At 44.3% G+C, this 23,962-nt stretch overlaps 1 protein-coding gene across 1 annotated transcript in view; it reads left to right on the forward strand.

The window, feature by feature from the left end:
• The first annotated feature begins 4,609 nt into the window (after positions 1–4,609).
• Positions 4,610–23,962, forward strand: part of fam199x (family with sequence similarity 199, X-linked) — a 31,710-nt gene continuing 12,357 nt past the window's right edge. The window contains exons 1-4 of the mRNA XM_060832407.1: positions 4,610–4,649; positions 8,248–8,432; positions 15,145–15,373; positions 17,822–17,974. Coding sequence (XP_060688390.1) covers positions 8,266–8,432; positions 15,145–15,373; positions 17,822–17,974 — 549 coding nt within the window. The 5' untranslated portion in view covers positions 4,610–4,649; positions 8,248–8,265. The remainder of the gene's footprint in view (positions 4,650–8,247; positions 8,433–15,144; positions 15,374–17,821; positions 17,975–23,962) is intronic.

A 23,962-nucleotide genomic window follows, 5' to 3' on the forward strand; every position in this document is an offset into this window, starting at 1 on the left:
TGATGCTGGGGTAGGGACAGTAACAATGCAATATGGACAATGTCAGTAACATCGTATTAATGCAGTGACACTGGGGTAAGGACAGTAATAATGCAGTATGGACAGTACCAGTGCTGTAATAATGCAGTTACACTGGGGTAAGGACAGCAATAAAGCAGTATGGACAGTATCAGTGCTATGGTAAAAACAATGACTGCAGATGGTGGAAAGCAGATTCTGGATCAGTGGTGCTGGAAGACCACAGCCGTTCAGGCAGCATCCAACGAGCAGCAAAATCGATGTTTTGGGCAAAAGCCTTTCATCAGGAATGAAGGCAGTGAGCCTGAAGTGTGGAGAGATAAGCTAGAGGGGAGTGGGGGTGGGGAGAAAGTAGCATAGAGTACAATGGGTGAGTGGAGGAGGGGGATGAAGATGATAGGTCAGGCAGGAGAGGGTGGAGTGGATAGGTGGAAAAGGAGCTAGGCAGATAGGACAAGTCCGGACAAGTCATGGGGACAGTCTCCCCACCTCCACCCTCCTCTAGCTTATCTCTCCACGCTTCAGGCTCACTGCCTTTATTCCTGATGAAAGGCTTTTGCCCAAAACATTGATTTCACTGCACTTTGGATGTTGCCGGAACTGCTGTGCTCTTCCAGCACCACTGATCCAGAATCTGGTTTCCAGCATCTGCAGTCATTGTTTTTAACACAGCACTGATACTGTCCCTACTGCATTATTACTGTCCTTACCCCAGTGTCACTGCATTATTACAGCACTGGTATTGTCCATACTGCATTATTACTGCCCATACCCCAGTGTCACTGCATTATTACTGCATTGATACTGTCCAAACTGCATTATTACTGTTCTTACCCCAAGTCACTGCATTATTACAGCACTGATACTGTCCCCAGTGACGCTGTGTTATTACTGCATTGATACAGTCCATACTGCATTATTACTGTCCTTACCCCAGAGACACTGCATTATTACAGCACTGATACTGTATATACTGCTTTATTACTGTACTTTCCCCAGTGTCGCTGCATCATTAATGTCCTTACCCCAGTGTCACTGCATTATTACAGCACTGATACTGTCCATACTGCATTATTACTGTCCTTACCCCAGTGTCACTGCATTATTACAGCACTGATACTGTTCATACTGCATTATTACTCTCCTTACCCCAGTGTCACTGCATTATTGCTGTACTTACCTCAGTGTCACTGCATTATTACAGCACTGATTCTGTCCATACTGCATTATTACTGTCCTTATCCCAGTGCCACTGCATTATTACTGCATTAGTACAGTCCATACTGCATTATTACTGCCCTTACTCCAGTATCAGTGCTGTGATACTGCAGTGACACTGGGGTAAGGACAGTAACAATGCAGTATGGACAGTATCAATGCAGTAATAATGCAATGACACTGGGGTAAGGACAGTAATAATGCAGTTTGGACAGTATCAATGCAGTAATAATGCAGTGACACTGTGGTAAGGATAGTAATAATGCAGTTGGACAGTATCAATGGAGTAATAATGCAGTGACACTGGGGTAATGACAGCAATAATGCAGTGTGGACAGTACCAGTGCTTTAATAATGCAGTGACACTGGGGTAAGGACGGTAATAATGCAGTATGGACAATATCAGGGCTGCAATAATGTAGTGACACTGGGGTAAGGACAGTAATAATGCAGTAGGGGCAGTATCAATGCAGTATTAATGCAGTGACACTGGGGACAGATAGTAATAATGCAGCATGGACAGCATTAGTGCTGCAATAATGCAGTGACACTGGGGTAAGGACAGTAATAATGCAGTATGGACTGTATTAGTGCAGTAATAATGTGGTGCTACTGGGGTAAGGACAGTAATAATGCAGTATGAACAGCAATAATGCAGTGACACTGGGTGAAGGACAGTAATAATTCAGTATGGACAGTATGAATGCAGTAGTAATGCAGTGACGCTGGGGTAGGGACAGTAACAATGCAATATGGACAATATCAATACTGTATTAATGCAGTGACACTGGGATAAGGACAGTAATAATGCAGTATGGACAGTATCAGTGCAGTAATAACGCAGTGACACTGGGGTAAGGGCAGTAATAATGCAGTGTGAACAGTATCAGTGCAGTAATAACGCAGTGACACTGGGGTAAGGACAGTAATAATGCAGTATGGACTGTATTAGTGCAGTAATAATGTGGTGCTACTGGGGTAAGGACAGTAATAATGCAGTGACACTGGGGTAAGGACAGTAATAACGCAGTGACACTGGGGTAAGGACAGTAATAATGCAGTGACACTGGGGTAAGGACAGTAATAACGCAGTTACACTGGGGTAAGGACAGTAATAATGCAGTGACACTGGGGTAAGGACAGTAATGATGCAGTTACACTGGGGTAAGGACAGTAATAATGCAGTGACACTGGGGTAAGGACAGTAATGATGCAGTTACACTGGGGTAAGGACAGTAATAACGCAGTGACACTGGGGTAAAGACAGTAATAACGCAGTAACACTGAGGTAAGGACAGTAATAACGCAGTGACACTGGGGTAAGGACAGTAATAATGCAGTGACACTGGGGTAAGGACAGTAATAATGCAGTGATACTGGGGTAAGGGCAGTAATAACACAGTGACACTGGGGTAAGGACAGTAATAATGCAGTGACACTGGGGTAAGGACAGTAATAACGCAGTTACACTGGGGTAAGGACAGTAATAATGCAGTGACACTGGGGTAAGGACAGTAATGATGCAGTGACACTGGGGTAAGGACAGTAATAACGCAGTAACACTGGGGTAAGGACAGTAATAACGCAGTGACACTGGGGTAAGGACAGTAATAATGCAGTAACACTGGGGTAAGGACAGTAATAACGCAGTGACATTGGGGTAAGGACAGTAATAATGCAGTAACACTGGGGTAAGGGCAGTAATAACGCAGTGACACTGGGGTAAGGACAGTAATAACGCAGTAACACTGGGGTAAGGACAGTAATAATGCAGTGACACTGGGGTAAGGACAGTAATAATGCAGTAACACTGGGGTAAGGACAGTAATAATGCAGTGACACTGGGGTAAGGACAGTAATAACGCAGTGACACTGGGGTAAGGACAGTAATAACGCAGTAACACTGGGGTAAGGACAGTAATAATGCAGTTACACTGGGGTAAGGACAGTAATAATGCAGTGACACTGGGGTAAGGACAGTAATAATGCAGTGACACTGGTGTAAGGACAGTAATAACGCAGTGATACTGGGGTAAGGGCAGTAATAATGCAGTAACACTGGGGTAAGGACAGTAATAATGCAGTGACACTGGGGTAAGGACAGTAATAATGCAGTGACACTGGGGTAAGGACAGTAATAACGCAGTAACACTGGGGTAAGGACAGTAATAATGCAGTTACACTGGGGTAAGGACAGTAATAATGCAGTGACACTGGGGTAAGGACAGTAATAATGCAGTGACACTGGTGTAAGGACAGTAATAACGCAGTAACACTGGGGTAAGGACAGTAATAATGCAGTGACACTGGGGTAAGGACAGTAATAATGCAGTGACACTGGGGTAAGGACAGTAATAATGCAGTGACACTGGGGTAAGGACAGTAATAACGCAGTAACACTGGGGTAAGGACAGTAATAATGCAGTGACACTGGGGTAAGGACAGTAATAATGCAGTGACACTGGTGTAAGGACAGTAATAACGCAGTAACACTGGGGTAAGGACAGTAATAATGCAGTGACACTGGGGTAAGGACAGTAATAATGCAGTGACACTGGTGTAAGGACAGTAATAACGCAGTAACACTGGGGTAAGGACAGTAATAATGCAGTGACACTGGGGTAAGGACAGTAATAATGCAGTGACACTGGTGTAAGGACAGTAATAACGCAGTAACACTGGGGTAAGGACAGTAATAATGCAGTGACACTGGTGTAAGGACAGTAATAACGCAGTAACACTGGTGTAAGGACAGTAATAATGCAGTGACACTGGGGTAAGGACAGTAATAATGCAGTGACACTGGGGTAAGGACAGTAATAATGCAGTAACACTGGTGTAAGGACAGTAATAACGCAGTGACACTGGGGTAAGGACAGTAATAATGCAGTAACACTGGGGTAAGGACAGTAATAATGCAGTGACACTGGTGTAAGGACAGTAATAATGCAGTGACACTGGGGTAAGGACAGTAATAATGCAGTGACACTGGGGTAAGGACAGTAATGATGCAGTAACACTGGGGTAAGGACAGTAATAATGCAGTAACACTGGGGTAAGGACAGTAATGATGCAGTAACACTGGGGTAAGGACAGTAATAATGCAGTAACACTGGTGTAAGGACAGTAATAATGCAGTGACACTGGGGTAAGGACAGTAATAACGCAGTGACACTGGGGTAAGGACAGTAATAATGCAGTAACACTGGGGTAAGGACAGTAATAATGCAGTGACACTGGTGTAAGGACAGTAATAATGCAGTGACACTGGTGTAAGGACAGTAATAATGCAGTGTGGACAGTATGTGACCGTGAATCTGCAGTACCGCACACAACCGCGGGCCGGAACCGGAAATAGATACTGCGGCGGAAGTGACGTCGCGGAGCGAAGGCCGGAGCCGAAGGAGATTCAGGTAAAAGACAGAAATGAAATTAGAAATCGATAAAAAGCACCGAGATCATTATAATCGGGGGAGAGGGAGGAGGGGGGTGTGAGGGTGGAGGGGATGGGGGGGGTTATAGAGGAGCGGGTTTTGAGGGTGAGGGATAGTGAGGGTGAGGGACAGTGAGGGTGAGGGACAGTGAGGGTGAGGGAGTTGGGGGCGGGCCTGAGGGTGGGGGGTAGGAGCTGAGAGAGGGGGAGGGGTGTGACGGCGGTCGGGGCGCAGTTGGGGGATTGGGAAGGAAAAGGTGAAGCTGTGAAGTGGGAGAGGGGCAAAGGGGAGGCTGTGTGAGGGAAGAAGGGGGTAAAGGTGGGGGTTGGACAGGAGGGGGAGGAGGAGAGGGTTAGGGTTAGAGAGGGTATGGGTTGAAAGAAGGTTTGGGAGGGTAGGTGGGAGGAGAAAGGAAGGTACGTGAGGGCTGGGGTTGAGGGGGAGGATGTGGAGGATGTGCTTATAGTTGCAGGTAAGAGAGAGGTGGGAAGAGTGCAGGATCTGGGTGGGGGAGAGGAGAGAAGGGATGGGTTTGACAGATGAGAGAGAAGGAGGTGAAGGGAGGTTGGGGAGTATGCGTCGGGGTGCGAGGATGAGGGAGGAGCAGGAGTGAGGAGGTTCGGGAGAGATGGGGTTGGAAGGCGGTTTGGGGAGAGGGAGTGGGGAGTGAAATGGTTGGAGGGGACTGAGTGAGAGAGGCAGGAGAGAGTGGGAAAGGGGTGGTGGGTGTACAATAGAAGGGAGGATGGGAGGTTGTCAATGAGGAGGAGAAAAGAGATTGCAAGGGAAAGTGTAAAGAAGGAGGTGAGAAAGGGAGGGGGTGGAGGGGGAGAGTAGCGGAGTAGTGAAGGTGGAAGACTGGAATGGGGGAGTGTGCAGATAGGGAATAAGGGATCATGTTTAGAGGACTGTGGGAGGTGAGGGTGAAGAGAGGGACTGATGATTGAGAGTGAGCCAGGTAGGGAAGGGGAGAGGATCGCTGTCAGAGAAGGGATGGAGGCAACAGGAAATGGGACAGAGAGCAAGAAGTGGAGGGGAGGGGAGAGTGTGTGATGAGTGAGGAAGCGAGGGAGAGATTGTGCAGGAATGTGAGTGAGGAAATGAGTGGTTGGGCAAAAAGGAGGGAAGAGGGAATTAGGGTGCAAGTGGGGCATTTCTACTCCTCAGCTGGCTGTGAAACGTCCCAGAGCACAAACTCAAGAAAGGAGTTGGAGTTTCTGAACTCTCTCGCATGTAGTCTTCAGCATCAGCTAAAGCAATTCTGCTGGTGTATGGGATCTTTCTATTTGCAATGTTTTTGCTGCATTATTCTTTAGAAGTGCCTCATTAGTTGTAAGGAGCTCTGTAATAGCTTGAGGTCATAAAAGGTGCTATAAACGTGCCAGTCTCATTATTTTATGCTTAATTCTTTTTATCACTGATTTCCTGAATAGAGCCGGTGAATAGTCAAAAATCTGGCTGATATGAAATATATGCACAAGGAGATTGATGAGAGTCCCAAATGGGCTCCAAAGCACCATTGATTAGCTGCTGCTGATATGTTAGTTAAAGGCAAGCATGAGGTAACATTGTTCCGTGTAAAGTGATCCACAGTTGAACTGGTTTACCGTGTTTAGCAGTGTAGCTGAAATCAAAGTTCATTGTTTCCTCTGAGCTGGCTAGTCACTGAGCAACCTTTCAGTCTCCCTCACACATGTCTGACTCATGTAAGTTAACTGAAGTGCTGCAAATGACTTAAAGGGGCCTCAAGTAAAATTTCCCACACTCTCCCAAAGCCAACTATTGGACCAACTGAATAGAGTGGGCTGTATAGGTTCCCTCACTTTAATGTACCAAAAATGTCAGCATCTCATCCCATTTGTAGGCCACATTTAAGCTTATTGTAAATGACTCATCAAGGTAGTCTTATTTCTTTTGGGTGTTCAAAAGAGAGTCTTCTTTCCAGACTGCTAGGTACTTCTTTGATCCTGAACTCCTACTTTACAACTGCTTCTGCCAGCCATTGTGCTCGCTAGTTCCCAGGCTTGAGTCTGCCAACTCTCCATGCTTTCCCCTCCCCAATCATCTTTCAAAACCTTCCCCCTTAGAAATACTTTTCTCCCTATTCAAACCAAAATCCTGTTTTTCTCTGCTATAGGGAGAGGCTGAACAGGCTGAGGCTGTTTTCCCTGGAGCGTCAGAGGCTGAGGGGTGACCTTATAGAGGTTTACAAAATCATGAGGGGCATGGATAGGGTAAATAGACAAAGTCTTTTCCCTGGGGTCGGGGAGTTCAGAACTAGAGGGCATAAGTTTAGGATGAGAGGGGAAAGATATAAAAGAGAGCTAAGGGGCAACTTTTTCACACAGAGAGTGGTGCTTGCATGGAATGAGCTGCCAGAGGAAGTGGTGGAGGCTGGTATAATTGCAACATTTAAGAGGCATTTGGATTGTGACCATTGACAATAAATATTTAATCATGACATTAGGAAAATATTAAGTGGGGTCTGGATGAAGGACCATTGTTGCAAAAGCTGACACTGAATACCCTGCTGTGTATTTCCAGCATTTTCTGTTTTTGTTTCAGATATTCAGCATCCACACTGCTATGCCTTTCATTTCGTTTGTAAGCGCACAATTTCATTTTCTTTAAATCCATATGGTTTTAAGTTTGATTACATCTTCTAACATGTACAACTAGTTTGAAAAGCATTTTGGTGTAAGGAAAGGCTGACTGGAGAAAATAGTTCTTCGTGTTCATGCTTTTTTTAAAAAGGAGATCAGATGTTGATAAAATAAATTCCTTCCCTAATGTATTGTTTTTTAAAATCTCCTTTGCTTATGTACTGACAGTGAGGGTTGAAGCTCCTGTCCCATATAATATCTACTTATCACGAATGGAATTTTTAACTGTTGGGCTGAATTGGGAAGAGAAACAAAAATTGCTGGAGAAATTCAGCAGCACCTGTTGAGACAAAAATACAGTTAATGTTTCAAGTCCAGTCGCCCTTCGTATTCACGGACACTTCACTGTTGTGGGAATGATGCAGACTGCAAATTCTCAGGAGGAATATTATGCTGATCGCCAAGTAACCGATTTTGGTGCTGTTGATTGAGTGATCAGTAGTACCCAAGACAGTGGGGAGAGATCTGCTCCTTCACTTTGAAGCAGAATCATTGGGCTTTTAATGTCCACCTAATGCTCCATCTTAAAACTGATTTCTTTGACAGTGCAGCACTCCATTGCTACTGCTCTTGGTGTGTACCTGGATTTTCGGTTCAAGTGTCTGGGTCTACAATCGAGATTTACCAATTCAGTAACTGTCTTACAAGCTTAACCAAATTCTCAGTGTTAAGAAATTACAGATCGCAAGGCTTCTGTGAAATAGAAACATGGCATATAATCATAATGAGGGGGAAATGTGCAGGGGGATGGGTCTCATTATAAAGTGGTATTTGTGGCTACTGGAGAATAGGATGAGCTGGGTATTTTTGGGGAGCTGGTACAGACATGAGGGAACAAATAGCCTTCTGTATGATTCTTTGGTAGTGGAATTGATGGCACTGTATGAAAAGTTTCCTTTATCTGTTCTTGACAGGTCCCTACCAGCATAAAAATGTCAGATGATTTGTATGGTAAGTTCCTAGCACCAGATGAACCATTCCCCTTGCTACCACAAAGGGGACACACAAGTGATGTTGCCAGCCTTGACATTAGTGATTTTGGCTGCCAGCTTTCATCATGCCACAGAACGGATCCATTGCGTAGACTTCATACCAACAGGTAGGTAACATCAAGTCAACTGTCCAGTATTACCTCCATTCATGCCAAGTGGTCTTATTACTCCATTTGTCTGTAATGTATGGTACAAGATTAGATGACTGTGTAAACGGTTATCCCCTTTGGCAGTTTTTATTCTAAGGAGAGGCAACTCGTTTCTATTTAATGTTTGCAAGAGAAGCAGATTTGCGTAACCTGAGTTAAACTAAAACTGTTTTATCAGATATTGTTATTTGAAGAAATACAGGTAGTTCTTCTATAACGTGATGGTTGTTTTCTTGTGCAACCCCATGTTATAGAAAAGTCGTGCCTTAGAAACAGCGCTTAAGTTGTTGGCTTAGTAATTGCGTTACAGATAACACGTTTTAAAAGTTTATGCTTTAGTAACAGTGTCACCAGTTCGTCAATGATGTTACAGCGAATTCACGTGAATGAGATGCACGTTATAGCAAAGCGACCTGTACGTGGAATAGATTTCTTGGGTTGGCCTTAAACGGGTTTATTTTCTTACTCTTCTAGAATTGGCTGGCCCTTAAAATATTTATTCATTACAATATTTTAATTTGGATAAGTTATTCCTTGCCTTTACTTACTGAATTAAGCTGCTTTTGTAAATGCTAATGTTTTCACTGTCACCTTTCTTTTACTCCTTCCTGAGTGTGGGTGTGCCGAGAAGGAAAGCATTTTTTGTCCATCGTTTATTGCCCTTGAACTGCGTGGCTCTCTCGGCTACTTCAGCAGGAGCTTCAGAATTTGCTACTTTACTGTGGATCCAGAGTCACATGTTGGCCAGAATAAGTAAACATGGCAGACGATTTCATGGTGATCATCACTCAGACTAGCTTTCAATTCCAGATTGCATTACTTAAGTTCAAATTCACCAGCTACAGTGGTGCAATTCTTTTTATCAAAGTGCAAAACCTCACCCTTTCCCACAGAGTATTCCATCTAACACCTCTCTACCCAGTCTCCAGCTTGTCCAAGTCCTTCTGCAGCCTCCCACTTCCTCAACATTATGTATTCTTCCACCTACCTTTGTCATCTGTACCTCCATCTTATGAGCAGTTATGGAAAGGTTGTGATAATGCTGTCACTTTAAAAAGATAATTTTGTCATGGTTTTTTTTGGAAGACAGCAGTGTAAAGGCAGAGGTGCCAAAGTGGCTGGGGAGCTAGCCTGAATCAATCGTCAAAAATCACAGTGTGAGGGTTATGGTCCAACAGGTTTATTTGATACCACAAGCTGTCAGAGTCCCTGCTTCTTCCTCAATCAGCTCATGAGGGAGAATGCATCAGGCCCAAAATTTATAAGCAAAAGGTCAAAGGATCATATAACTTACCCAAATGTATTGAAAAGCCTAGATAGCTATTGAGTCTTTAATCAGTTAGAATGGAGCCACAGGTTTTGGTTAAATAGAATCTAGATTAGAGTGGTGCTGGAAAAGCACAGCAGATCAGGCAGCATCCGAGGAGCAGGAGAATCAACGTTTTGGACAAAAGCCCTTCATCTGGGAGGGCTTGAATAGTGTGTAAATCCCAGAATTTGTTTCAAGTCACTGCCTCAAGATAACTTCAGAATAAAGGTGATATCTCAGGGCAGACAATGCATTTTAGGTGTGAGGCCATGTTTTGAGTCTGTTTGTTTCTCAACCTGGAGTCAGACTGGTTTTATTTCCAAAGTAGGAATTTATAAATTTGTTGTGCCTGCCTTATAGTGTACTTAACTCTTATACCTAGCAAAGAAACTACGAGTTGCATCTTAATAATAATAAAATACAAACTTAACAATTTACACTGTAAATCTAATTAAATATCTTGTGCTTTAATGTAACTCTGGATGATCATACCCCACCATACTAGATTTTGATCCACGTGACGATGATTGCCTGGTCTTCTCCCTGTGGTCCCAGGGTATTTTCTCTTCTTAGTAGTTAGTCTCGATTTATTCCTAATAAAATTCAACCTGGAAATAAAGCCAGTCTGACTGTAGGTTGAGAAGCAAACAGACTTGAAACATGGCCTCACACCTAAAATGCATTGTCTGACCTGAGGTGTCACCTTTACTCTAATAAAACCTAAAGTTATCTTGGAGCAGTGACTTGAAAGAAATTCTGGGGTTTGCATATTAATCAATCAAAATCTGCACCTCCATTCTAACTGTTTAAAGACTTAATAGCCATCTAAATCTGTTTAACACATTCACCTAGGATGTATGACCCTTTGATATTTTACGTATAAATTCTGTGTCTGATGTATTCTCTCTCATTAGCTGCCTGAGGAAGGAGCGGGGGCTTCAAAAGCTCACGGTTTCAAATAAACCTGTTGGGCGGTACAGTGGCACAGTGGTTAACACTGCTGCCTCACAGCGCCAGAGACCCTGTCTGTGTGGAATTTGCACATTCTCCCGGTGTCTGTGTGGGTTTCCTCCAGGTGCTCCGGTTTCCTCCCACAGTCCAAATATGTGCAGGTTAGGTGATTTGGCCATGCTAAATTGCCTGTAGTGTTAGGTGAGGGGGTAATTGTAGGTGAATGGGTTGCTCTTCGGAGGGTTGGTGTGGACTTGTTGGGCCGAAAGGCCTGTTTCCATACTGTAAGTAATCTAATCTAAATGGGACGATAACCTGCTGTCATGTGATTTTTGATGTTTTCTGCCCCAGTCCAGCACCAGCACCCTGATATCATGAATCAATAGTGTAAAAGCCTTTAAGTTTTTCAAAAAAAAGCAGTTTAACAATGGAAGGGAAGTGTCCAGTTCTCCCAGTTCCGATTTTACTAGGTTTTTTTTAGCTGTCACAGTCAGATGTTTTGAGTCCAGAAGGGTTACCAGCTTCAGTAAATGATTCCTAACTGACATTTCCTGAAATTTCTCTGGATATTTTTCCCTTCTGTATTTGAATTTACCTTTTTGCAAAGGGTGTGTTTATGGGATGTTACTACTTTGGAACAGTTAACTAAGTTAGTGAAATAAGTATTTGGTTGAATTTTCCAATAGTTAAGTTATTCTAAAATCCGCTTTCTGATGTTCGTGTTTTAACTGTAGTGTTTAAATCAAACGTGTTTTGCTTAAAGTTGCATCACACTGGGAATATCCAACTCACATCTGCCTTTAAAATAAGAAAAAGTTAGGGTCTAAGCTACCTTAATATACCTTGAGGGGGTTTGGCCTGATCCATAACAAGGGCAGCAAATGACGGCTTTGTCCACAAAGCTCCCTTCTCATGAAAGAATGTAAAAATTTGGCATTGTTCGTCCCTTGTCTCCCTTTTGTTTTTAAGTTGGGTAATATGCAAGGCTCACAGATTGGAAAGCAAACTAAGCAATAAACACAAATTCAGTGTTAAAAATACAGGTTCCTTTTAATAGTCAACCAAAATATACCTGAATGGGTTGAGTTATGAAATGACACATGTCTGGGGCAGGTGGGACTTGACTCCAGACCTTCTGGTCCCGAGATAGGCACAGTAGCTTTGCAACATAAGAGCCCTCGAATGTCAACTATATTTTCTAATCAATCTGTTCAGAAGATATTATTACATAGTTCCGAAGCAGATGTCATTTGGAGTCAGGCCGCTGGGTTCGGCGGTAAAAGCTAAAAAGTTTCAAATGAACCAGTTCAGAGACATTATGACACATCTCTGGAGCATGTGGGTCTTGAACCCAGGCCTCCTGGCTCAAAGGTAAGGGCACTACCACTGGGCCATAAGAACCCTTAGGTCAACCAAAAGAGCTCCAGAGTTGATTGATGCTCATTGAAACTTGTATTTGGGCAGGGACTCTTGGAGCACATTGGTAATATCCCTTCCTCTGAAGCAGGAGTCCCATCTGCTCTCGAGGTGTTGAATGACCTCTCTGAACAGGCTAAATATCTAAGAGCTGAATTCAGTAGATGTCTGATAGTGCAATAGTAGTTGTCCTCTCTCTGACCCAGAAGACCTTGGAGTTCAGATGGCACCCTGTTGAGGAGGAGATGGAGGTTTGCTGCTGCTGCTTGGTCTGGGGCTGTAATCTGTTGCTGATTGGCTTGAGCTGTTTGGACTGGAGAACTTGGTACACCTTGCTATGTGGACTAGAAAGTGTTGCTTAGACAAATAACTGTTTGATGAAGTCATTGTTATTTATACTAAGAGCAGTTAAGAAGCAACTGCTATCTGGGCTGGGCTGCCCTGGGCTGGCTTGGGAAGAATTGTTACTTGGATCTGAGCTACTCTACACTTGGGTAGAGCTGTTTCTTTAAGGGGTGGGCAAGGCTCTCTCCATAACGGTGACTTCCACTTCCACTCCAGAGTCACTGGTGGCAGCTGAACTTCCTCAGCCCCCATTGTCTCGATGGACATACAATCATACAGCATTGAAGCAGACCCTTCGGTCCAACCAGTCCATGCTGACCATAATTCCAAACTAAACTACTCCCACCTGCCTGCTCCTGGCCTACATTCCTCCGAACTTTTCCTATTCATGTATCCAACCAAATGTCTTTTAAACATTGTAATTGTACCAACATCCACCACTTCCTCAGGAAGTTCATTCCACACGCAAACCACCCTCTGTGTAAACATTTGCCTCTTATGTCTTTTTCAAATCTCTCTCTCTGTTCACCTTAAAAATGTGCCGCCTAGTTTTGAAATTCCCCAGGGAAAAGACAACTACCATTAACTCTACCTATACCTCTCATTATTTTATAAACTTCTGTCAGGTCACCTCTCAACCTCCAATGTGCCAGTGGGAAAAAGTCCCAGCCTTTCTGTACAACTCAAACCTTTCATACCTGGCAACATCCTGTCACCGTTTCAGTTATTTACAAAGAGCCATACACTGAAGACCTCCATGAAACCAGACAAGAGCATCAAGGTGTGCTCTAAGGCAATGCCTGCTGTCATTAGCCTGGCCGCCATTGTTGCCATGTTGAAAATGTCTGGTCAGGCTGGTATCTTTTTGAGGACCAATCAGGCTGTGCACTTATCCCCGATGAGGGGGCTCACCATGGGTGGGACTTGCTGGCCAACCCTATAGAGGCTTCCATGTTGGGTAGTTATTTCTGACATTGGGCCATATGTTGTTGGTGAACTCCTCCTCCCCCATTTGCATCAGCTCAGAGAGGTGAGACCAGGGATTCTCTGTTCCCACTTAATCTCGAGAAGTGCTTCCTTCACTATGTGTATTCCTTCCTGACGCCAGGTTTACATGAGCTTGGCCCTGGAGGAGGAGACCGAGGGGATGTTTATAGTTATCCATGAAGCGATTGTCGACAGTGCCTGTAGGATGGCAGATGGAATGCAGTGCCATTTGTGTAAGGGGGCAGAGTACGTCTGCAAGAAATACCCCATCTCCGAGGCTGCCAAGATAATCCCAGTAGCTCCCAGTGTCGCCCCCTGCAACGGCCAACCCCCAACACCAGTATCAGCACCCAGAGATACCACAAATGGGCCCTATGCTCGAAGTAATGCCGGCACAGCTTCCGGCAGGGACTGGGGTGAGAGTCCTTGTAGGAGGGAGGTGTGGCGCAAAATTACAAACCTTAAGGCCACCCCCAGGATGCGTCCCCTCAGGCCCCAGAGCCTATCGTCTTCCCCCGGTCTGCATTGTCCCAGTGAGGCTCCACAAAAGTGACAGTGCCCTGCTGCTCTGCCCGTGTTGCCCCAGTGTGGGGTCTCTGAGCCTGTTCATCAACCTAGAGGTGTGGGGGGGGCCTTAACCCAGACCCCAGTTCTGAGACAGGAGCCCTGAGACATTGAAACATTGCCTGAATATGCCAGTCTCACAGACTCACCCCAGCCTTTTCTGTTTAGGGAGAGGTTTGGGAGGAGGATGGCAAAGGGTCGCAAGATCAAAGTAAGGGATGGTTTTCCCAATGAAAGAGCTTTTTTTATATGGGGATTTGGGTGGGGTTGGGATGCAGTTTGACTGGAAGTCCTGGGTCCCAGTTCCTTCTATTTTTCCATGAAGGTTGCAATCCAATCTTTCTTGCAAACGCTTTTAGTCAGTGACCACCTATATTCTGTCTGCCGGTTTTTGCCCATTCACCTAATCTATCACTTTCCCTGTGCAACTTTATTGCCATCTACACTATTTATTGTGTCAACCATCATGTAAGTGGTCCATATGGTGTCAGTATGATCAGCTGATGGAAAGTTTTTTTTACAGCATAATGAATGTCAGTTCTACAAAAGGGTTCCTCAACCTGAAACATTGCCTCTGCTTTCTCTCTATAGGTGCTGGCACGCTTGCTGACTGTTTCCAGCAATATGTTTTATTGTGTAATGAGTGCCATATTGTTTTGCTAAATGCTGCTTTGCTTACAGCTGTGTTGCTGCTTGCATCGGTAATCCTCATCAGGTCTGTGCAAGGGATGTAGCTTCAGACGTTGGTGTCTTAGTTACTACATCCTTGAGTGCAGCATCCAGCAATTTCTGGATTGGCGTGAATCGGTGAGGGAGGAGAATAGTTTCTTTGAGGAAAAGTGAAAAGGAATTTCCAATTCTTTTTCGTCTTCCAGTGAGATCACTAGCTTATGCAATCACTTCAATGTCTCCTCACTAAGAAGAAATGAATTGCCAACACAGTTCAGAGCTCCTTGTTTAAGCTCTTGACTTAACCAACACTGATCTAAATATATATAGTATATTTAAGATGCCTTTATTTTAAAATTGAATGATGAGGCCTATTAACTTTCACCAGTACTTCAAGAAATGAAAGCATTTTTTTCTGCTCAAACATAGGTGGAATTTGACTTCCTGTGGCACAAGCGTAGCAAGCTCCGAATGCAGTGAGGAACTCTTCTCATCTGTTTCGTGCGGTGATCAGGATGACTGCTATTCCCTGCTGGATGATCAGGAATTCACTCAGAATGCATCTTTTGACCTCTTTCCAGAGGGTAGTGTCTGTAGTGATGTTTCTTCATCAATCAGTACCTATTGGGATTGGTCAGACAGTGAGTTTGAATGGCAGGTGAGCCAAAATTATTTTTCTTGCCTGCAGTTGTAGCATTGAATATTTGTACAGCTCGGAAAGTAGCCTTTATGCTCTTCACACCAGTGCTTCCTGAAGGAATTAGCCAGAAGTGTTTCCTTTTCAAGTTTATATTGAGAGGGTCTATTAAATCTGTTTGATGGCTCATTCACGCAAATGATATATACATATAGCTCAGCTGTAGAAAAGATTAAGTAAAAATTTGCTAAATTCATCCTAAGAATTTGAAGTTTTGAAGAGAGAAAATTTTACAGAGCCGGCAAGTCTGTTGGATTTATTTTTCGTTTTGGTTTAGAGAGAGTAGATAGTGAAATAATTGTTGAATTTGTTGGTAAGTCGGCAATTGAGACAACTCACCACTGGGAGAAGCAGCAGACTGGTTTCACACTCACGTGGTTGACTTAAGGACAGTGATGAATTAGTGCTGCATTATTTGAGCTGCTGTTTCTCAAATGGCTGTTTGACTCACTGCTCATCTCTGATGGATGCAAAAACTCAGCAAAGCAGGAGTCTTCCCAATGTTGTGACCAATATTTATCACTCAATCACCACCTAAACCAGATTATCTGGTTACTGTCTCATTGCTGTTTGTGAAATCTTACTATGCTCAAATTTACTGTGCTGTTTGCAGTGAAATACTTTGAGATATACTCTGATTGTTCATTATGGTAGGCATGTTTTGTACCCCTTATGGTGGATTTGGATGAGAACTTGAAAATAAAGAGTATCAGTGAAAAGAAGAGATTTGGTTGTGAGCTGAAAAGCTGGCAGCACATACTTGAACCCATTTGCATTGTGATTTCTTTCATTCTGTATCAATATATTTATGGAGGTATGAATATGCATTTAATATTTTCAAGCAGAAAGCTGGTTTCTTGTGAGATTTACAAGAATGAGTGCCCAAGAGTTAATGCTGTGCAAAGTCATGTTCATCTGAAGCAGGTTTTCCTTATCCCTGTTATAAGGAATTTCGAATGTAGGTTTGATTCAAATTTGTTTTAGGGTCAGAGTGTACGACATGAGGACAAAGCCTTCGGTCAAACTCATCCTTGCCGACCAGACATCCCAATCTGATCCAGTTCCATTTTCTAGCATTTGTCCCATATCCCTCTAAACCCTTCCTATTCATATAACCACCCAAATGTCTTTTAAATGTTGTAATTGTACCAGCCTCCACCACTTCCTCTGGCAGCTCATTGCATATACACATCACCATCTGTGTGAAAAGGTTGCCTCTTTTACATCTTTCCCCTCTTGTCTTAAACCTAACCCACTAGTTTTAGACTCCCCTACCCTAGGAAAGGCACCTTGGCTATTCACCCAATCCATGCCCCTCATGATTTTATCATATCCAGAATAGGTCGATTACTACCAGTTTTCCTTGAGCAAGTTCGCTTACAGATGTGTGATTAATGCATTTTTCTTTTCCATAAAAGATTAGGCAAATGAACTCAACTCTTCACTTTCATGACAATTTTTATTGCATGAGCAGCCAAGACCAACAAGATCCAAGATACAATTCCAAATCCTTTGAGATCAGCTTGCTGTTAGATATTAGTTGTTGTTCCTCCTGAAATTTGTTTTCTTGCATCTGTCCTGGTGAATGCAACATGGAAAGCTTCAACAGCCCATCTCTTTATCTTTGTTGCTTAATAAAATAAGAATTTCAGGTTATTGTGTTGCGTGGGTTGGCAGACGCCTTGCTGCTAACACCAGATCACATATAAAAGGCTAACGGATGTTTTAGTGGGTGTTTTCGTAGTTGTTCTCTCACCCCTTAAAACAAACCATCAAATGTGCTGCTGGCAATCTCGGACCTGCAGTGGTCCTTGATTTGGAGCAGTGCTTGCAAGCCCATCTCAGATCATGTTTGCTGTCTGGACACCCTGGGTTAGCAAGAGAACATGATTCAGAGTTCCAGTCGCTCATTTCTGCTTAAAATGTCTGCTTGAAGATATGCACTCATTTCATGCTGCAAAGCTCCTTTGGTGGAATAGCTTGCTGACTTTACTGTCAAAGGTAGCCAGCAATGCAACAGTAGTCCAGTGAGAGATCAACGTCTTCAAAAGATGGATGGGGAGCATTGGGATGTTGTCTTGCTTTCTTTTACAATGTGAGTGAGTGTTATAGCAAATTGTCAATGAGCTGCGATTATGAAATTTTTATTGAGCATGTTATTGTATGTTGCCAGAGGCTTTTCCACCTTGGTTTTGCCTTACTGACTTGAAGAGTTGAAAGATTTCAAAAGTCCTTTTCACTTGACGCACGATCATCATAGTTTTGTCTTTAGCAGAGTTTGCACTTCATGAGATTGTGCATTAAATCTAAATGCTGATACTATTCTGAATCGTAAGCATCAAAGGCGTGTTTTTTTTTATAGCTATTTCATGTTAATTTGATCTTGAGATTTTCTGTTTCCTTTCAAAGTTGCCTGGGAGTGATTTTGCAAGTGGAAGTGATGTCTTGTCTGATGTGGTTCCAAGTATTCCAAGTTCTCCTTGCCCTGTTCTAAAGCGAAGAAGCAAACAGCACAGAAGTTTAGATGAGCTTCCTTGGAGTGCAATGTCTAATGATGAGCAGGTATTTCGGGGGAGGGGTGGTGATATTCATTTCAAAGATTATTGTTTAATGTGGAGATTGCTAGGTTTTATGCTAAATTGACCCAGCTGTACCTCAATGAATGAGAACAGACAATTCCACTTGATAAAAGACTGGCTTAGAAATATATAAAGTATAACAACCGAAGATATGTATTTAGTATTTTATTTTCCGTATCAGTATCACAGCACAGCCATGTAACCTGATTTTCTTGAAGGAGTTACGGCTTTTAAAATTAATGTGAGCAGAACTTAAACATCTCTCTCATGCAAATGTTGTAATTTTCATTCAGTTAGTGATGCAGTTTCCAAAAGTGTTAGGAGTTATGATTTTTCAAACTAAAATAATATTATTGAGGTTGACCTGAATGGTAGAGAACGTGAGGACTGCAGATGCTGGAGATCAGAGCTGAAAAATGTGTTGCTGGAAAAGTGCAGCAGGTCAGGCAGCATCCAAGGAGCAGGAGAATCGGCGTTTCAGGCATAAGCCCTTCTTCAGGAATGAGGAGGGTGTGCCAAGCAGGCTAAGATAAAAGATAGGGAGGAGGGACTTGTTCCTTTCCCGCCAAACCAACCAGTACCCTTCCACTGACACTCTCCTTCGACTGACTGAACTGGTCCTCACTCTGAACAACTTCTCTTTCCAATCCTCCCACTTCCTCCAAACCAAAGGAGTAGCCATGAGCCCCAGCTATGTCTGCCTGTTCGTTGGATATGGGAACAGTCCATCTTCTGCAGCTACATTGGCACCACCCCCCACCTTTTCTTCCGCTACATCGATGACTGTATCAATGCTACCTCGTGCTCCCACGAGGAGGTTGAACAGTTCATCCACTTTACTAATACCTTCCACCCCGACCTCAAATTTACCTGGACTGTCTCAGACTCCTCCCTCCCCTTCCAAGACCTCTCCATTTCTATCTCGGGCGACCGACTCAACACGGACATTTACTATAAACCGACCGACTCCCACAGCTACCTAGACTACACCTCCTCCCACCCTTCCCCCTGTAAAAACACCATCCCATATTCGCAATTCCTTCGCCTCCGGCGCATTTGCTCCCAGGAGGACCAATTCCAATACCTAACAACCCAGGTGGCCTCCTTCTTCAAAGACCGCAATTTCCCCACAGACATGGTTGACGATGCTCTCCACCGCATCTCCTCCACTTCCCGCTCCTCAGTCCTTGAGCCCCGCCCCTCCAATCGCCACCAGGACAGAACCCCACTGGTCCTCACCTACCACCCCACCAACCTCCAGATATATTGTATCATCCTTCGTCATTTCCGCCACCACCAAACGGACCCCACCACCAGGGATATATTTCCCTCCCCTCCCCTATCAGCGTTCCGGAAAGACCACTCCCTCCGTGACTCCCTCATCAGGTCCACACCCCCCACCAACCCAACCTCCACTCCCGGCACCTTTCCCTGCAACCGTAAGAAATGCAAAATTTGCGTCCACACCTCCCCCCCCCCCCCCCCCCCCCCCCCCCTCACTTCCCTCCAAGGCCCCAAGGGTTACTTCCATATCTGTCACAAATTCACCTGCACCTCCACACACATCATTTACTGCATCCGCTGCATCCGATATGGCCTCCTATACATTGGGGAGACAGGCCGCCTACTTGCGGAACATTTCAGAGAACACCTCTGGGACACCCAGGCCACCCAACCCAACCGCCCCGTGGCTGAACACTTTAACTCCCTCTCCCACTCCGCCAAGGACATGCAGGTCCTTGGCCTCCTCCATTGCCAGACCATGGCAACACGACGCCTGGAGGAAGAGCACCTCATCTTCCGCCTAAGAACCCTCCAACCGCAAGGGATGAATGCAGATTTCTCCAGCTTTCTCATTTCCCCTCCCCTCACCTTATTTCAGCCCCAACCCTTGGACTCAGCACCGTCTTCTTGACCTGCAATCTTCTCCGCCCCATCCCCTCTCCGGCCTATACCCTCACCTTAACTTCCTTCCACCTATCGCATTCCCAACGCCCATCCCCCAAGTCCCTCCTCCCTACCTTTTATCTTAGCCTGCTTGGCACACCCTCCTCATTCCCGAAGAAGGGCTTATGCCCGAAATGTCGATTCTCCCGCTCCTTGGATGCTGCCTGACCTGTTCATCTGAATGGTAACTAGAACAAGAACAAAGAACAAAGAAAATTTACAGCCCAGGAACAGGCCCTTTGTCCCTCCAAGCCTGAGCGTATCTAAATCTACTGTCTAAACCTATATCCCTCTGCTCTCCACCTACTCGTCCATCTGTCCAGACGCATCTTAAATGAATCTACCGTGCCTATCTCTACCACCTTTGCTGGCAATGCGTTCCAAACGCCCACCACCCTCTGTATGAAATATTTGCCGCGTATATTCCCCTTAAACTTTTCACCTCTCACCTTGACAGCGTGACCTCTCATTATTGTATCCTTCACCCTGGGAAAAGGCATGTCTATATCCACCCTGTCTATACCCTTCATGATTTTGTAAACCTCAATCAGGTCCCCCTCAATCACCTTTTTTCTAATTAAAACAATCCTAAACTACTCAACCTCTTTTCATAGCTAGCTCCCTCCATACCAGTCAACATCCTCGTTAAACCTTCTCTGCACCCTCCCCAAAGCATCCACATCCTTTTGGTAATGTGGCGACCAGATCTGTACACAGTATTGTAAATGTGGCCGAACCAATATCTTGCACAATTTTGAGATGATTTGCCAGCTCTTATACTCAATACACTGTCCAATGAAGGCAAGCATACTATATGCCTCCTCAACCACTCCATCCACCTGTGCAGCAACCTTCAGGGTACAATGCACTTGCACTCCCATATCTCTCTGCCCATCCACTTTTCCCAAGGTTCTTCCGTTCGTTGTATAATTCGCTCTAGAATTAGTCTTGCCTAAGTGCATCACCTCACATATGTCTGGATTGAAATCCATCTGCCACTTTTCTGTCCAACTCACCAGTCTATCTATATCCTCCTGTATTCTCTGACAGTCCCTTATGCTTTCTGCTACTCCACCAATCTTAGTGTCAGGCTGATCATACCAACAGTGCCCTCTTCCAGATCATTTATGTATATCACAAACAACAGTGCCCCAACACTGACCCCTGTGGAACACCACTGGTTACCTTTCTCCATTTCGACAAACTCCCTTCAACTACTACTCTCTGTCTCCTGTTGCTCAACCAGTTCTTTATCCACCTAGCTAGAACACCCTGCACACCATGTGACTTCACTTTCTCTATTAGTTTACCATGAAGAGCCTTATCAAACACCTTACTAAAGTCCATGTATGTGACATCAACAGCCCTTCCTTCATCTATCAACTTGGTCACTTCCTCAAAGAACTCTATTAAGTTGGTGAGGTACGGTCTCCCCTGCACATAACCACGTTGCCTATCACTGATAAGCCCATTTTTTTCTAAATATAAATAGATCCTATCCCTCAGTACCTTCTCCAGCAACTTTCCCACCACTGACGTCAGGCTCACTGGTCTGTAGTTACCCGGAATATCCCTACTACCCTTCTTGAACAGGAGGACAGCATGAGCAACCTTTCAGTCCTTCAGCACATCACCTGTATTTAAGAATGCCACAAAGATATATGTCAGGGCCCCAGCTAATTCCTCTTTCGCCTCCCTCAGTAATCTGAGATAGATCCCATCCGGTCCTGGGGATTTGTTCACCTTAATAACCTCTAGCCTACCCAACACATCTTCCCTACTTATGTCAACTTGATCCAGACTAATCAAACTTCTGTCTCTAATCTCAAGATTCATCATGTTCCTCTCCTCAGTGAACACCGATGCACAGTAATCATTCAAAATCTCACCCATTCTCTCAGGTTTGACACAGAGCCTTCTTTCATTATTCTTTAGTGGATCAATCCTTTCTCTAGTTATCCGCTTACTTCTTATATAAGAATAAAATGCTTTGGGATTCTCCTTAATTCTGCTCGCTAAAACTATTTCATGACCCCTTTTAGCCCGCTTGCCCTCTTAGCCCGCTTGATTCCTTGTTTAAAACTTGTCCTATCCTTCCGATATTCCTCCAGGACCCATTTGTTCTTAGCTGCCTCGACCTTATGTACGTTTCCCTTTTCCGCTTGGCTAGTTGTACAATTTCTCCTGTCATCCACAGTTCATGAATCTTGCCTTTCCTCTCCTTTGCTTTCAACGGGACATGCCTATCCTGCACTATCTCTAACCCATCTTTGAAAGCCTCCCACATCTCAAACGTGGACTTCCTTTAAAAAAGCTATGTCCAATCCACATTTCCGAGCTCCAGCCTAATTTTGATATAATTGCCCTTGTCCCAGGTTAGTACTCTTCCCTTAGGACCACTCTCATCTTTGTCTACGAGTATTCTAAAACTTAAAGAATTGTGGTCACTGTTCCCAAAGAGATCCCCCACCACAACTTCTACCACCTAGCCTGGCTTGTTCCTCAGTATGAGGTCTAATATGGCCCCTTCCCTCGTCGCACTATTGACATACTGCTCTAGAAAACTCTCCTGGACGCTTCTTACAAATTCTACCCCATCCAGATCTCTGGCGCTAAGCGTATCCCAGTCAGTGTTGGGAAAATTAAAATTTCCCATTACCACTACCCTATTGCCTCTACATCTTTCCATAATCTGTTTACCTATTTGTTCCTCTACCTCACGCTCACTGTTGGAAGGTCTGTAATACAGCCCCAACAATGTAACTGCACCCTTCTTATTTCTCAGCTCCACCCATAATGCCTCACTAACCAGGACCTCCATAGTGCCCTCCTTTAGCACAGTCGTGATATCACCCCTGACCAGCAGTGCAACTCCACCCCCCTTTTACTTCCCTCCCTGCCCTGTCTGAAGCCTCTACCCTGGAACATTGAGTTGCCAATCATGCCCTTTCTGTGATTGCAATAACGTCATACTCCCAGGCACCAATCCAAGCCCTAAGTTTATCTGCCTTACCCGCTATACTCCTTGCATTAAAGTAGATGCATTTCAGGCCACCAGTTCTTTTGCATTCATCTGCTCTCTGTCTACTCTTCCCCTTATTAATGCTATCTTCATGATTCTTACAGTCTCCAGTCTCCACCTCGCCGCCGACTTGTTTTCTCTTCTGGTTCCCAGCCCCCTGCCACATTAGTTTAATACCTCCCCAACAGCAGTAGCAAAAACTCCCCCTAAGGACATTAGTTCCAGTCTGGTTTAGATGTAGACCATCCATTTTGTAATAGTCCCATCTTTCCCAATGTCCAACAAATGTGAACCCCTCCCTCCTACACCATCCCTCAAGCCATGTGTTCATCCTGCCTATTTTTTTCCTTTCTATGTTGGCTTGCACGCAGCACTGGTAGTAATCCCAAGATCCCGAGCAATCCTTTGAAGTCCTCCTCTTTAACTTCTCTCCCATCTCCCTGAATTCTTCTTTCAGGACCTCATCTCATCTTTTACTTGTATTGTTGGTGCCTGTATGCACCAAGACAACTGGCTGTTCACCCTCCCTTTTTAGAATGCTCTGTAGCCTATCAGTGACATCCCTGCCCCAAGCACCTGGTAGGCAACATACCATCTGGGAGTCTTGTTTTCATACCTAAAAAAAAGCTGAACTTTATTAAGTCTGAAAGTTGCATGGCTTTCAAGAGCAAGCCAAGTTCCCTCAGTGTCCTGGCCAGTATTTCATTCCATAATTTAAATCACAAACTATTTGATCATCAGTTTATTTCTGTTTGCAAGTTATTTGCTGTGTTTCTTGCATTACAGCAGTTGCGAACCTGCTATAAAGTACTTAATTGTGTGTAAAGGTCTTTGGGCAGTTCAGACATCATAGACAACAGACAATAAGTGCAGGAGTAGGCCATTCTGCCCTTCGAGCCAGCACCACCATTCATTATGATCATGGCTGATCATCCTCAATCAGTATCCTGTTCCTGCCTTATCCCCATAACCCTTGATTCCACTATCCTTAAGAGCTCTGTC

The sequence above is a fragment of the Hemiscyllium ocellatum genome, chromosome 11 (assembly GCF_020745735.1).
Source record: "Hemiscyllium ocellatum isolate sHemOce1 chromosome 11, sHemOce1.pat.X.cur, whole genome shotgun sequence".
Lineage (NCBI taxonomy): Eukaryota > Metazoa > Chordata > Chondrichthyes > Orectolobiformes > Hemiscylliidae > Hemiscyllium > Hemiscyllium ocellatum.